This window comes from Salvelinus namaycush, chromosome 24 (genome assembly GCF_016432855.1).
Source record: "Salvelinus namaycush isolate Seneca chromosome 24, SaNama_1.0, whole genome shotgun sequence".
NCBI lineage: Eukaryota > Metazoa > Chordata > Actinopteri > Salmoniformes > Salmonidae > Salvelinus > Salvelinus namaycush.
The window spans coordinates 9,707,558-9,720,214 of NC_052330.1; the positions used below are offsets into that span (position 1 = coordinate 9,707,558).

General features: G+C 43.8%; 1 protein-coding gene across 1 annotated transcript in view; it reads left to right on the forward strand.

Annotated features, from left to right (window-relative positions):
* The window catches only part of LOC120019675 (cyclin-dependent kinase 19), a 69,380-nt gene extending 57,662 nt beyond the window's left edge, over positions 1 to 11,718 (forward strand). Inside the window, exons 7-13 of the mRNA XM_038963047.1 lie at positions 117 to 260; positions 523 to 592; positions 777 to 849; positions 1,052 to 1,149; positions 1,497 to 1,575; positions 7,537 to 7,776; positions 10,143 to 11,718. Coding sequence (XP_038818975.1) covers positions 117 to 260; positions 523 to 592; positions 777 to 849; positions 1,052 to 1,149; positions 1,497 to 1,575; positions 7,537 to 7,776; positions 10,143 to 10,259 — 821 coding nt within the window. The 3' untranslated portion in view covers positions 10,260 to 11,718. The remainder of the gene's footprint in view (positions 1 to 116; positions 261 to 522; positions 593 to 776; positions 850 to 1,051; positions 1,150 to 1,496; positions 1,576 to 7,536; positions 7,777 to 10,142) is intronic.
* The last annotated feature ends 939 nt before the right edge of the window (positions 11,719 to 12,657 follow it).

Genomic DNA, 12,657 nt, shown 5'->3' on the forward strand with positions numbered 1-12,657 from the left:
GAGAGATATTCGGATACACCTTCAAGTTTAGACGAGTTTCTTTTGTGTCTGCTCCTGCTAAGGTATAGGCCCGGACCACTCTGTTTAATTGCTAACTGCTTGTCTATCTGATGCAGACATTTGGGCGATTGGCTGCATCTTTGCGGAGCTGCTGACGTCCGAGCCCATCTTCCACTGTCGCCAGGAGGACATTAAGACCAGTAACCCCTTCCACCACGACCAGCTGGACAGGATATTCAGTGTCATGGGCTTCCCAGCAGGTCTGACCAGCACACACACACACACACACACACACCTGATGAGACCATGTAGAACATTCATTAAGAACCCAGTTAGATTCTCACAGTCATGAAAGTCGTGACGTATAGTATTTTGGTAAAGTCCTCAACATCAACCTTGTCCTTCTCTTGTACTTGTTGTCGTACAATATGTACAGTAGATTACATTATCCTCTGAAGGCAGCAAGTATAAGAATTGGGTTAAAGTGACCTGAAGTTTTGTCTGTTTTTTGAATTTGGTCAGATAAAGATTGGGAGGACATCAGGAAGATGCCCGAGTACCCCACCCTTCAGAAAGACTTCAGGAGAACGACGTGAGTGGAGAAGGCTTGACATTCTGACCGTGCCTGGGCTTTCTCGGCTCTCAAAAGATACCTGAACCCCTCGCCCACATCGAACATCACATCTGAAACTTTCTCTCAGGCTGACAGCCTTCTGAGACTATTCACTTGCTATAAGATGTCTGTTTTACATGTGCTGTGCTTCACCCATTCACAGGTATGCAAATAGCAGCCTCATCAAATACATGGAGAAGCATAAAGTCAAACCTGACAGCAAGGTTTTCCTGTTGGTAAGCACACTGTCTAGTAACTAGTATATTCTTGAACTTTAATTGCCAGTTTATGGAGGGCATGCTACTACTACCTTGATTTACACTGGAGAGTATATGATAAGGACCAATCTAGATATAAGAGCTGTAAAACCAATACGCCTGGCTGGCTGATTGGGTTTGCTTGGCACCACTAACTTAGTGTTCATCCACCACTTTTTAGCTCCAGAAACTCCTCACAATGGACCCCACCAAAAGGATTACTTCTGAACAGGCACTGCAGGACCCCTATTTCCTGGAGGACCCCTTACCAACCTCAGAGTGAGACCTACTAAACTTTATTTTCCAAACTCGGTCATGATCATAGCCACCCTCTCCACACATGAACCCATTCACATCGTCATCGTGAGAAGTCTGTTTGATAAACTAACAATGGAGGTCGTTGCTTCAGTGAACTTAAAACAGAGCACTTCCAAATCATTCCTTGAATTGTGATTTCATAGTCTGGTATGTTTTGAATTTCTAGATTCCTGTTTTTATCTTGGTCAGCCTGGTTGTGATTTGGTTTCTTGACATAGATTTTTTTATTTGTACGCACCACACCCAGCTACTCAGTTATTTCACAAACAAATGATTGTGTGTATCCCTCGTTTCATTTTCTCCTGTAGTGTATTTGCCGGATGTCAGATACCTTACCCGAAACGAGAGTTTCTGAACGAAGATGAGCCGGAAGAAAAAACAGAGAAGGTAAATAGAGTTTTGGTGGAATGGTTTGGGCTATAGACTAAAAGTGAAATACTAGGATATGCATCGAGAACCCCTCACAATTGACAATCCTTAGCCATTTGCTGTTATTAACAACTGCCATCATGCTGTCTAAAAATACCCAAAACACCTTAACCCCTTACACTCGTGGGAATTGGCCTACGGTGCATTCGGAAAGTATTCAGACCCCTTGACTTTTTCCACATTTTGTTACGTTACAGCCTTATTCTAAAATTGATTGAATAGTTTTTTTCCCCTCATCAATAAACACACAATACCCCATAATGACAAAGCAAAAACAGTTTAAAGATTTTTTTGCTAATAAAAAAAAAGATATATATATACATTTACATAACTATTCAGACCTTTTACTTAGTACTTTGTTGAAGCACCTTTTGCAGAGATTACAGCCTCGAGACTTCTTGGGTATGACCTACAAGCTTGGTACAACTGTTTTTGGGGAGTTTCTCCCATTCTTCTCTGCAGATCCTCTCAAGCTCTGTCAGGTTGGATGGGGAGCGTTGCTGCACAGCTATTTTCAGGTCTCTCCAGAGATGTTCCAGAGATGTTCGATTGGGCTCTGGCTGGGACACTTAAGGACATTGAGACTTGTCCCGAAGACACTCCTGCGTTGTCTTGGCTGTGTGCTTAGGGTCATTGTCCTGTTGGAAGGTGAACCTTCACCCCGGTCTGAGGTCCTGAGCGCCCCGGAGAAGGTTTTCATTATGGACCTCTCTGTACTTTGCGCCATTCATCTTTGCCTCGATCCTGACTAGTCTCCCAGTCCCTGCCTACCTGACCAAGGCCCTTCTCCCATGATTGCTCAGTTTGGCAGGGCGGCCAGCTGTAGGAAGAGTCTTGGTGGTTCCAAACTTCTTCCATTTAAGAATGGTTGAGGCCACTGTGTTCTTGGGGACCTTCAATGTCTGTCCCTCGACACAATCCTGTCTCGGAGCTCTACGGATAATTCCTTCGACCTCATGGCTTGCTTTTTGCTCTGACGTGTGCATTTGCACTGTCAACTGTGTGACCTTATATAGACAGGTGTGTGCCTTTCCAAATCATTGAGTTCACCACAGGTGGACCAATCAAGTTGTAGAAACATACTTTCCGAATGCACTGTATATAGATAGGGATAAATTGAAATGTGTCTTACAGAAGGAATATGGAAAGCATATGCATAACCATGGTGGCAATGAAAAGGGAACAGTTTGGAGATTATTGGAAAGTTATTAGACTAAATGTGAGGCCAAAACAGTTCATCTGACACAAGACTGAATCCAAATATTACACTGTTGATTTTATGTGCATTTTACATTTACTGTACTTTGACAGATTTGAAGAATGAAAATACTCTGGATACATTCAGTAACATAAGAATATTAATGGAAATGTGGGTAGGTGCAACATAAGACAAGAGGGAGAGTTCTAACTGGTGTCTCCAAGTGGCCACACGCCTATCCTAAGTGTGCACAGGTCCTACGTAATGCATTTTATGACTCAAAGAAGAGTCTCTCATAGCTATGCCGTTGAGGAACTAGAGCCAGCAGACTTGTCGTGGTTTTCTTTGGAACACAGCCCTGCATCCCCGCCTTTACACAATCCCTGTTGTTGTTTACACGTTCCAAAAACGGTCCATTTATAAATCACAATCTGGTCATGTCGGCATCATTTCAAATTCCATTGCCAACATGTCAAGCTAAGTTACGCCTCTATATGTAAGTCCCTCTTGTTTTATTATTTTTAATTTTTTAAGGAACTCAGTCAGGCTTTCAACTTACTCTTCAAAGTTGTAATAATTTCGAAATTGCACCTTGTGCATTCAACTAAGTAGTGCATCAGCAGTTTCTCTTGTCATTGCAGACCTTAGCTATTTTTACCTCCAAACCAACTAGCCCATCTCTGTTTTTTAGGCCATAGATGGTTTTTTTGTTGTTGGTGTAAATGTTTTTTTTTTTTTTTTTACCCCTTTTTCTCCCCAATTTCGTGGTATCCAATTGGTTGTTAGTCTTGTCTCATCGATGCAACTCCCATGCGGACTTGGGAGAGGCGAAGGTCGAGAGTCGTGCGTCCTCCAAAACACTACTCAACCAAGCCGCACTGCTTCTTGACACAATGCCTGCTTAACCCGGAAGCCAGCCACACCAATGTGTCGGAGGAAACACAGTACACCTGGCGACCGTGTCAGCGTGCATGCGCCAGGCCCGCCACTGGAGTTGCTAGAGCGCGATGGGACAAGGACATCCCTGCCGGCCAAACCCACCCCTAACCCAGATGACGCTGGGCCAATTGTACGCCGCCCCATGGGTCTCCCGGTCACAGCCAGCTGCGACAGAGCCTGGACTCGATGCCAGGATCTCAAGTGGCACAGCTAGCACTGCGATGCAGTGCCTTAGACCACTGCGCCACTCAGGAGGCTAGGCCATTGATTTTGTTGTAATGTTTGAGTCACTCAGCTATCACGTGAACACACACAAGACATGGCAAAATGAGGGAAGGCGTTTGGGACCCACTTGCCTAAGACACTGCCTCCGGATCACATGCCAATGCTGCAGCATTGGCATCTGGATCACATATCCTGCTGCAGCATGAGCCTCCGGATCACATATCCCGCTGCCGCATGAGCCTCCGGATCACATATCCCGCTGCAGCATGAGCCTCAGGATCACATATCCCGCTGCCGCATGAGCCTCCGGATCACATATCCCGCTGCAGCATGAGCCTCAGGATCACATATCCTGCTGCAGCATGAGCCTCCGGATCACATATCCCGCTGCCGCATGAGCCTCAGGATCACATATCCCGCTGCAGCATGAGCCTCCGGATCACATATCCCGCTTCAGCATGAGTTCACATCTGATCCACTTGCATCTCTACTTGTGTCCTATCACTAAAGGAGTCAGTGTTTTAGGAGAGGGAATGGCATGCCATGGGATAATAAGGACAAGCTGCACAAACAGCAGCAGCTGCACCCAGCAATACAGAAGAGGTCCACTGACCTCTGGAAGTGAAGGCACTCCAGTTAGCCTGCCCCCTGATAGCACACGGGCTAAATAAAGATAAGAAAATAAAAGAAGTTAGGTAAAACTGAATTCGTCAGGTGGTGGTCTATAGTTCATAGGCCACCGGTGGATGAGTGAGATACGAATCAAGAGGAAATCCCAGGCCTTCTCTGTCATACACTCTCGATGCATACCTCCAGGGCCGCAACTTTAACTGGGGACATGTGCCCCCCCCACCCACACACTCTGTAATTGCATTTTTGCCCCCCCCAGTTTTATCATTGGAATGTGATACAAAACGAGGCAACGGTGTGCTTTAGGATAATGTGGACGCCTCCGAGTGGTCGGGTAGGCTGTTTGGAGTGTTTATCCGGCTGGATAAAAAAAATATATATATAAAAAATGTCACCCCCCACTTCTAAAACCAAAGTTGCACCCCTGCATATCTCACTAAGCTCTCTATGCATATCTCACTTAAGGTAAATCTCACTAATGTTGAGCCTTTCCCCTGATAGAAGATAGGCTACAGACTATTTGGACAATAGTCTTACTGATCATGTAGGCTGGCTGGTTCCGCAGCATGAGTATCTAACACCATGTTATGAATATGCCAGACCATACAGAAAGCAGGTGCTTGTATGACACCGAGCCAAATCAGTGTATACGAGGTGAAAGGGAGTGCATGTGTGTACTACAGCCAGAAAGATATCAGTCCCCTCCTCACAGAGCGGTTTCTGCCATTCCACAGCCCTACATCACATTAGCAGCTGTTTTCAAGTAGGCAACACCTGATACAAGTGTTGCCTCAGAGCAGCCGTCATGAAGGCTGCAGGGCCTCTGCCAACCTGGGCCAAGAGGGTATGAGAGGGACTCATTGTTTTCCAGTTGTGTAAAAAGTACCCAACTGTCATACTTGATTAAAAGTATAGATACCTTAATAGAAAATGACTCAAGTAAAAGTCACCCAGTAAAATTCTACTTCAGTAAAATTCTAAAAGTATTTGGTTTAAAATATACTTAAAACTTCTCTGGGATAGGGGGCAGCATTTTCACTTTTGGATGAATAGCGTGCCCATAGTAAACTGCCTCCTACTCAGTCCCAGATGCTAATATATGCATATTAGTATTAGTATTGGATAGAAAACACATTGAAGTTTCTAAAACTGTTTGAATCATGTCTGTGACTATAACAGAACTTATTTGCCAGGCAAAACACCGAGGACAAACCATTCAGATGTAAAAAAAATTTGAGGTCACTCTCTTTTCAATTGGATTTCATTGGGAATCCAGATTTCTAAGGGACCTTCCTGCAGTTCCTATCGCTTCCACTGGATGTCACCAGTCTTTAGAAATTGGTTGAGGTTTTTCCTTTGAGAAATGAAGAAGTAGCCATGTTCAGAATGAGGCTCGAGTGAAGTGTACTGTTTGTTAGAGGCGTGTGACCAGAAAGCATGCTACACATTGTTTTCCTCCGGTATTGAACACAGATCATCCCGTCTTCAATTTTATCGATTATTTACGTAAAAAAATACCTAAAGTTGTATTACAACAGTAATTTGAAATGTTTGGACAAAGCTTACAGGTAACTTTTGTAGTCATGTTGAGCGAGTTGGAACCGGTGTTTTTCTGGATCAAACGCGCCAAATAAATGGACATTTTGGATATATATCGATGGAATTAATCGAACAAAAGGACCATTTGTGATGTTTATGGGACATATTGGAGTGCCAACAGAAGAAGCTCGTCAAAGGTAAGGCATGAATTATATCTTTATTCTGCGTTTTGTGTCGCGCCGGGATGTTTGAAATATGATGGTCTGTGATTGTTTGCTGGGGTGCTATCCTCAGATAATAGCATTGTTTGCTTTCGCCGTAAAGCATTTTTGAAATCTGACAAGTTGGCTGGATTCACAACAAGTGTAGCTTTAATTTGGTATATTGAATGTGTGATTTCATGAAAGTTAAATTTTTATAGTAATTTATTTGAATTTGGCGCTCTGCATTTTCACTGGATGTTGGCCAGGTGGGACGCTACCGTCCCACATATCCCAGAGAGGTTTTAAGTATCAAAAGTAAAATTAGAAATAATTTCACATTCCTTATATTTGGAAATCCATGGGCACATTCAGACATAATTTACAAACAAAGCATGTGTGTTTAGTGAATCTGCCAGATCAGAGGCCGTAGGGATGACCAGGGATGTTTGGTTGATAAGTGTTTGAAATTGACTATTTTCCTGTCCTGCTAAGCATTCAAAATGTAACGAGTACTTTTGGGTGTCAAGGAAAATGTATGGAGTAAAAAGTACAATATTTTGTAGTGAAGTAAAAAGTAGTCGAAAATAGAAATAGTAAAGTACAGATACCACAAAAAACGACTTAAGTAGTAATTTAAAGTATTTTTACTTAAGTACTTTACACCACTCTTGTTTTCGCTGACTCTAAAGTTCACATGTCTCAGCCTTGTGGTTGTGGATAGGTTGAGAACACAGGAGGCTGCTGAGGGGAGGACTGCTCATAATGGTGGGAACGGAGCGAATGGAATGACATCAAACACATGGAAACCATGTATTTGATACCATTCCACTCCAGCCAGGTGCCACCCACCTCCTGTGGTTGAGAAGTGGTAAGCTGGGCTGAGGACTCTGAGCAAACAAACCCCTGACCACAATACTGGGTACAATGATGGATCAGTGAAACATTGTTCATTTGGCTGTTGTTGCACAGCAATGTTGCCTTGATGCCATTTTCTGAGTGAGCATTTTCCATAGTGACCTTATGGACATTGTGTATGAATGTCTGACTACACTGTTACTCAAAGGAATCTGTGAGTGTGTTGGTGCACAATGGCAGATTACAACATTACAACAGAGTTATACTCGAAGGAACCTGTCAGGGTGTCAGTCTCTAACTGAACACTTGTGTGTGTTTGTCCTCCATCAGAACCAGGCCCAACAGCACCAGCAGACAACAGCCCAGGCCCAGGCCCAGCAGCAGAGCGGCACCCAGCAAGCCTCCACCCAACAGACCTCTGCCCAGACCAACGGTAACACAGGTGCTACGGGAGCCAACAAAGGTGGAGGCCTCCAGCACGGCCAGGACCAGGGGCCTCCAAACAAGAAACCTCGGATCGGGCCCTCTGGGGCCTCCTCCGGCACTGGGGTCCACCAGTCCGAGTACCAGGTTAGAGTTTTTACAGCTATACACTTATCCATAGTGTTACTGTCCATTTTCGTTGAAAGGAGATGAAAGGCGTAGACATCGCTTCAGTCACCAATGGTTGATCTCTTGTGGTTGTTGTCTTTTGAGGAGCATGCCTACATTTATTATCTGGAGTTGAGATTTAAATGTGCTTAATCCAAATGTCAGAAAATGTAATTGATTCAAAATGTCAACATATTACTGCATCCAAAATGTCAATATAGGCCCTTGGGAGACCCGAAGGAACTTGTGTTCCTTTATTGATGATTAACAACAGGTTCCTTTATTGATGATTTGACTAGAGAGCAAAGATACGTACAGCAGGGGATGTCAGGGACGTGCAACACTTGTGAAAAGACACAACAGCCTCAACTCAGACCAGAGCGGAGCATTGTGCTATCTAGTGGGAATACAGGTCATGTTATATCAGGATGATAGTGTCCTTCCTCTAGTTCGCACTAGCCTGCTGATAAAGGTGTAAGCAAAACATCGTGCTGCCCTATCACTGTTGTTCCCCCTCTTGGCGCTTGCTCTATCTTTTGGCGGCGGGGGGGGGGGGGACTCTACAAGGTGTCAAAAGCTTTCCACAAGGTTGAAGGGATTATAGCTTTTACTTGGTCAGTCTATGTCATGGAAAGAACAGGTGTCCTTAATGTTTTGTACACTCAGTGTATAAAGTGGGTAGTGGAATCAATAGTATGTATTAGAACAGCAGAGTTGACTGTGTGTGTGTGTAAGGGTTGGATGCGTGGGTAGTCCATGCAAATCATCTCTAATGTGCAGATAGTCTCTAAGGTGGTTTAACCTTTCAGCAGTCTGATGGCCTGGTGGAAGAAGCTACTCCGATACCGCTTGCCAGATGGTAACAGAGTGAACAGTCCGTGGCTCGGGTGACTGGGGTAGTGACTGATAAAGGGGACAGAGTGGAGAATGTGGTAGAGAGGAAGAGAGAGTCTTATTACGTATGAGGAAGGTGAGATAAAGGTGACCTCCCTGACCTTGTCCGGACCACAACTGTGGTCTGTTCAGAGGTGTCTCCTGGCTTGGCCCGGGCCGTGTGGGGTGCTGCTAGACTGACTGACTGACTAGGCTATATTTAGCAGGGGGCTGAGGCTGCATGTGGACAGCTGCTGGGCTCTTCAAATTCAAGACTCACCAGAACAGATGTATAAATATCCCCTTGCTTTCTGGATGGGCAGACCGAGTGGAACAGAGAGCTAGCTTGCTGTGGCGTCACATTCCGCGCCCTAATTTTCTCCTCATTGATCACTCTCCCCGAGGCTATGGTATCCCAATGTGCACCACTCGCTCCCCCTCTCTCTCTGTGAGTGCGGATAGATAGACTGCTAGACAGGGTTGCGTGGGGTTGCAGTCAGAGATGTATGGGAGTATGTCTTTTTTTATGAGGTCTCCATACTTCAGGAGTTTCAGCCACGTTCTGCTCCCATCCCCTCCACCCTCCACCCAAGCCCTCTGGGTCCCAGTCCAGCAGCAGGTCCTCAGGGCCACTCTGGTGGCTCAGAAGAAGGGTTTCTCATCTGAAGGCCAGTGACTTCTGCCTTTTTTTTTGTTGCCTTTTTAGGACATTTGGCCTTAGGCCCAGTCTGAGCTGGTTAAAGTGAGTCACGGTCCGTAATCAGTCATCAGATTCAGAGCCGGCTTTCTTTATAGCTGTAGTATAAGGTGGTTAGGTAGCCCTTCTTTTGACATCTATTGATGTGGTGGCTCAGTCCCCCAGATCATTTATTTATTCAGACCCACAAAAGCAATCATAGGAATCATTGAGAAAAGTACAGAGCACAAAGAAATGGTCCTGTTTTTACGTCATGAAACAATAAAACATGCAGCAGGTTTTTGGCATCAGCCGCTTGTGCACGTTTTGCTATGTCGCGTGATATACAGTATACTGTTTAGGATATAGAATTGTCATGGCGCTGTAAATTGCTCCGAATTGGGTTGGTAGTCTCTTGCTCATTCTGTTATAAATCGGTGAGAAGTAGACCACATCTTTGGATGCCAAGTAAAACAACAGTGGAAAGCCACAGAGGTATGTTGATAAACACTACAGATCTGTGGCAATGCGTCATGCTTTTCTATGGGACTCATTCTTGATCTGTAAATTATTCAGCCAGCTTTACAATTGAAAACATTGCCAACAAAAGTCATTCCCCTCCCTCAAGGTCTCCCAAGGTACAGTTATTGAATTATTTATTCTCAAACCCCATGCAAGGTTGAAATATACAATGGTATTTTCCAGTGGTGCTGACTGATAAATAATTAATGACAGGGGTCTCTAGACATCAATGGTTTACTATTTCCTCTCCATTCTTTTCTTTTCTCTTCTCCAGCACTCCAGCTCCCGCCTTGGATACCAAAGCAACGTCCAAGGTTCCACTCAGTCCCAGGGATACTCGTCGTCATCCCAGCAGAGCTCACAGTACTCCCACCAATCACACCGCTACTGAGGCTCCGAGAACTGCTCTCCAAATCAACAGCAGGGGCCTCTCCCAAACTTAACCCTCGACCTCAAACAAACCTTAGCATAACCTCTCATCTCCCTCATCCTGATCAGACCTCATCATGTCAGATCATTCCAACAACGCAACAGTCACTTCTCTCCTCCTTCATGCCAGCCTTACTACACAGAGTGACCCTGGCCTCACTTCCACCCAATGCCCTCACACTTACCGGAGGGCACTGCAAAATGAAGGCAAAACTCAACATAGGAACCAAAAACAATCCCTGCCTCCTAAGGGCATAGGACAAGATTTTCTATTATTATCAAGTGACGAAATCTGTTGATACTAGATTATAAGACGGAAACACATCAGGTGCAACTTTGACTACACACGCCTACTACACAAAGACTACGAATCACAGCACTTACAAAAAACATGTTCTTCAAGAGGAAGAATTGCAGCTCTGTTCATATATAAATATATATAAATACTATATAGTACCTTTTTCTATTCATTTAACAAGACACTTTTTTTTGCTTGTTTGCGAAGTGGAGTTTAAGTTTACTTTGATCGTTGATGTTTTTGTAAATGTTGTTCGATATTGACAAAGGAAAATAGCCCTTTGCTGTCATCACTTACCTTCACTGTACATTTATTTACCCTGGATATCTATTATATACAGATAGCAATCAAAGCAAAAGAAAGAAAATGAGCCAACACTTTCCTGATGATAAAACAAGACAGAATCTTCTATTCTCCCGTTGGCTTGGAATCACATTTGTATAAGAGAAAGTCAGCTCTTTAGCTGATGTCATTGCAGGGAACTATGAAATACACCATTTATTTTAATCTTGTTATATTAATATTTAGGGTTTTCTACTTTTAGGCCTTTTGTTTGTCTAGATTTGTAGTCTAAAAGTCTGCATTGGAAGGAAATGTTTCTGCAGCAAGTTATGTAATCTTTAATTGTCTCCAACAACTCTAGGTACTGCATGTCGTCAGACAGGTTACAACTACCAAGCTACTTTTTACCATGGGTCGTATCCATCAAAGAAACATTTGTTGGTGAATCTGAACGATCTCATTTCAAGCTGGAAGTGTTTAAGTGTGTTGAGGTGCCTCTTTGTGGACACCTTTGCTTGACGGATTTTACCATGGACCCAAAGGTCACCGAAGGTCACTGAAGGTGTGCGTTGTCATCATACTGGGAAGCCAAAAGTGTGTATGTTCCAGAGACTGTTACTGCCTGATAGTTTTTTGTTGTTGTTAATGTAATGTTCTACATTTTTATTTCTCATTATTGCCCTTTACAGTTTCAGTTTGTATTTTCTCTTATTCAGTCGAAGGACTGCACTGCTGAACGGATCTGCAAAGAGCTGGAACAAATATGGGGTGAATTATTATGCTCCGTCCTCTTCAACTCCACAACGCTGGTTGCGCACTGAGTATAAACCAAGGCAGAGAAGTGGTTTCTTATAGTATTTATCCTTTGAAAACTAGTTGACTGGAACTGTACTGTATGTGTGTGCCCAAACACACCGAGATAGACGGACATGGAATAAGGCAGCCACTTTAGCTTGTTCTGTGACTGGTGAAGGGATGTAGAAACACTGACATGTACTGGCCATTGAGAGAACTGGACCTCTTTTGCGGCAATGGTGAAAATGTGTGATTTTTTTTAAACGATTATTTTAACGGCCTTTCGTGATGTTCAAAAATCATCAGCCATGTTCAACTGGTATATATTGATGATGATGATGATGATGATGATCAACACTGTCCTTTTGTTGCCAAAGGAGAGAGAGACTTATTCTGTTTTCTATCGTAAGGATATTCACCGCCACAATGCAAGGTACTATTATTTTATGTATGTACATGTATTTCCCAACTGATAGACTGCTCTCTGTGAAGCTGTTTGCTTCTGACAGTGATACTGCACAGATCTTCAGTGATGTATTGGTCTATTATCTCCAGCTCAGTCCAACATGTTTAGAGAGCCCGTCGTATTGATAGTTCTGCTGTTGACCACCGTCTGGCTGTCTCTCTCCTCACACATATCCGATGTGTTTCTCAGCACTCCCAGCTTACTGAATCACAGTTACAGTATATCTTAGGTGTGTTGAGGTGAACGCCAAAAGACCAGATGAGCAAAAAGGACTGCTCCCTCCTTGTTCAACATGAGTTCCTAATAGTCGCCCAGAATGTTTTGCATGTCGGATTGACTGTTTCTTTGATGTTGATACAATGTCAGTGTATTGGTTTGGTTTTGAGTTTCTCTTTTCTATTTTCCTGATGGTCTGGTAGGCACACAGGCCCGGTGGATTAACAACCGCCTTCCCAGAACAGTGGTGTTTTCTCGGGAACAAAACCAGCAGCTATTCAAAGGTTTTTTCTCTTTTTTTCT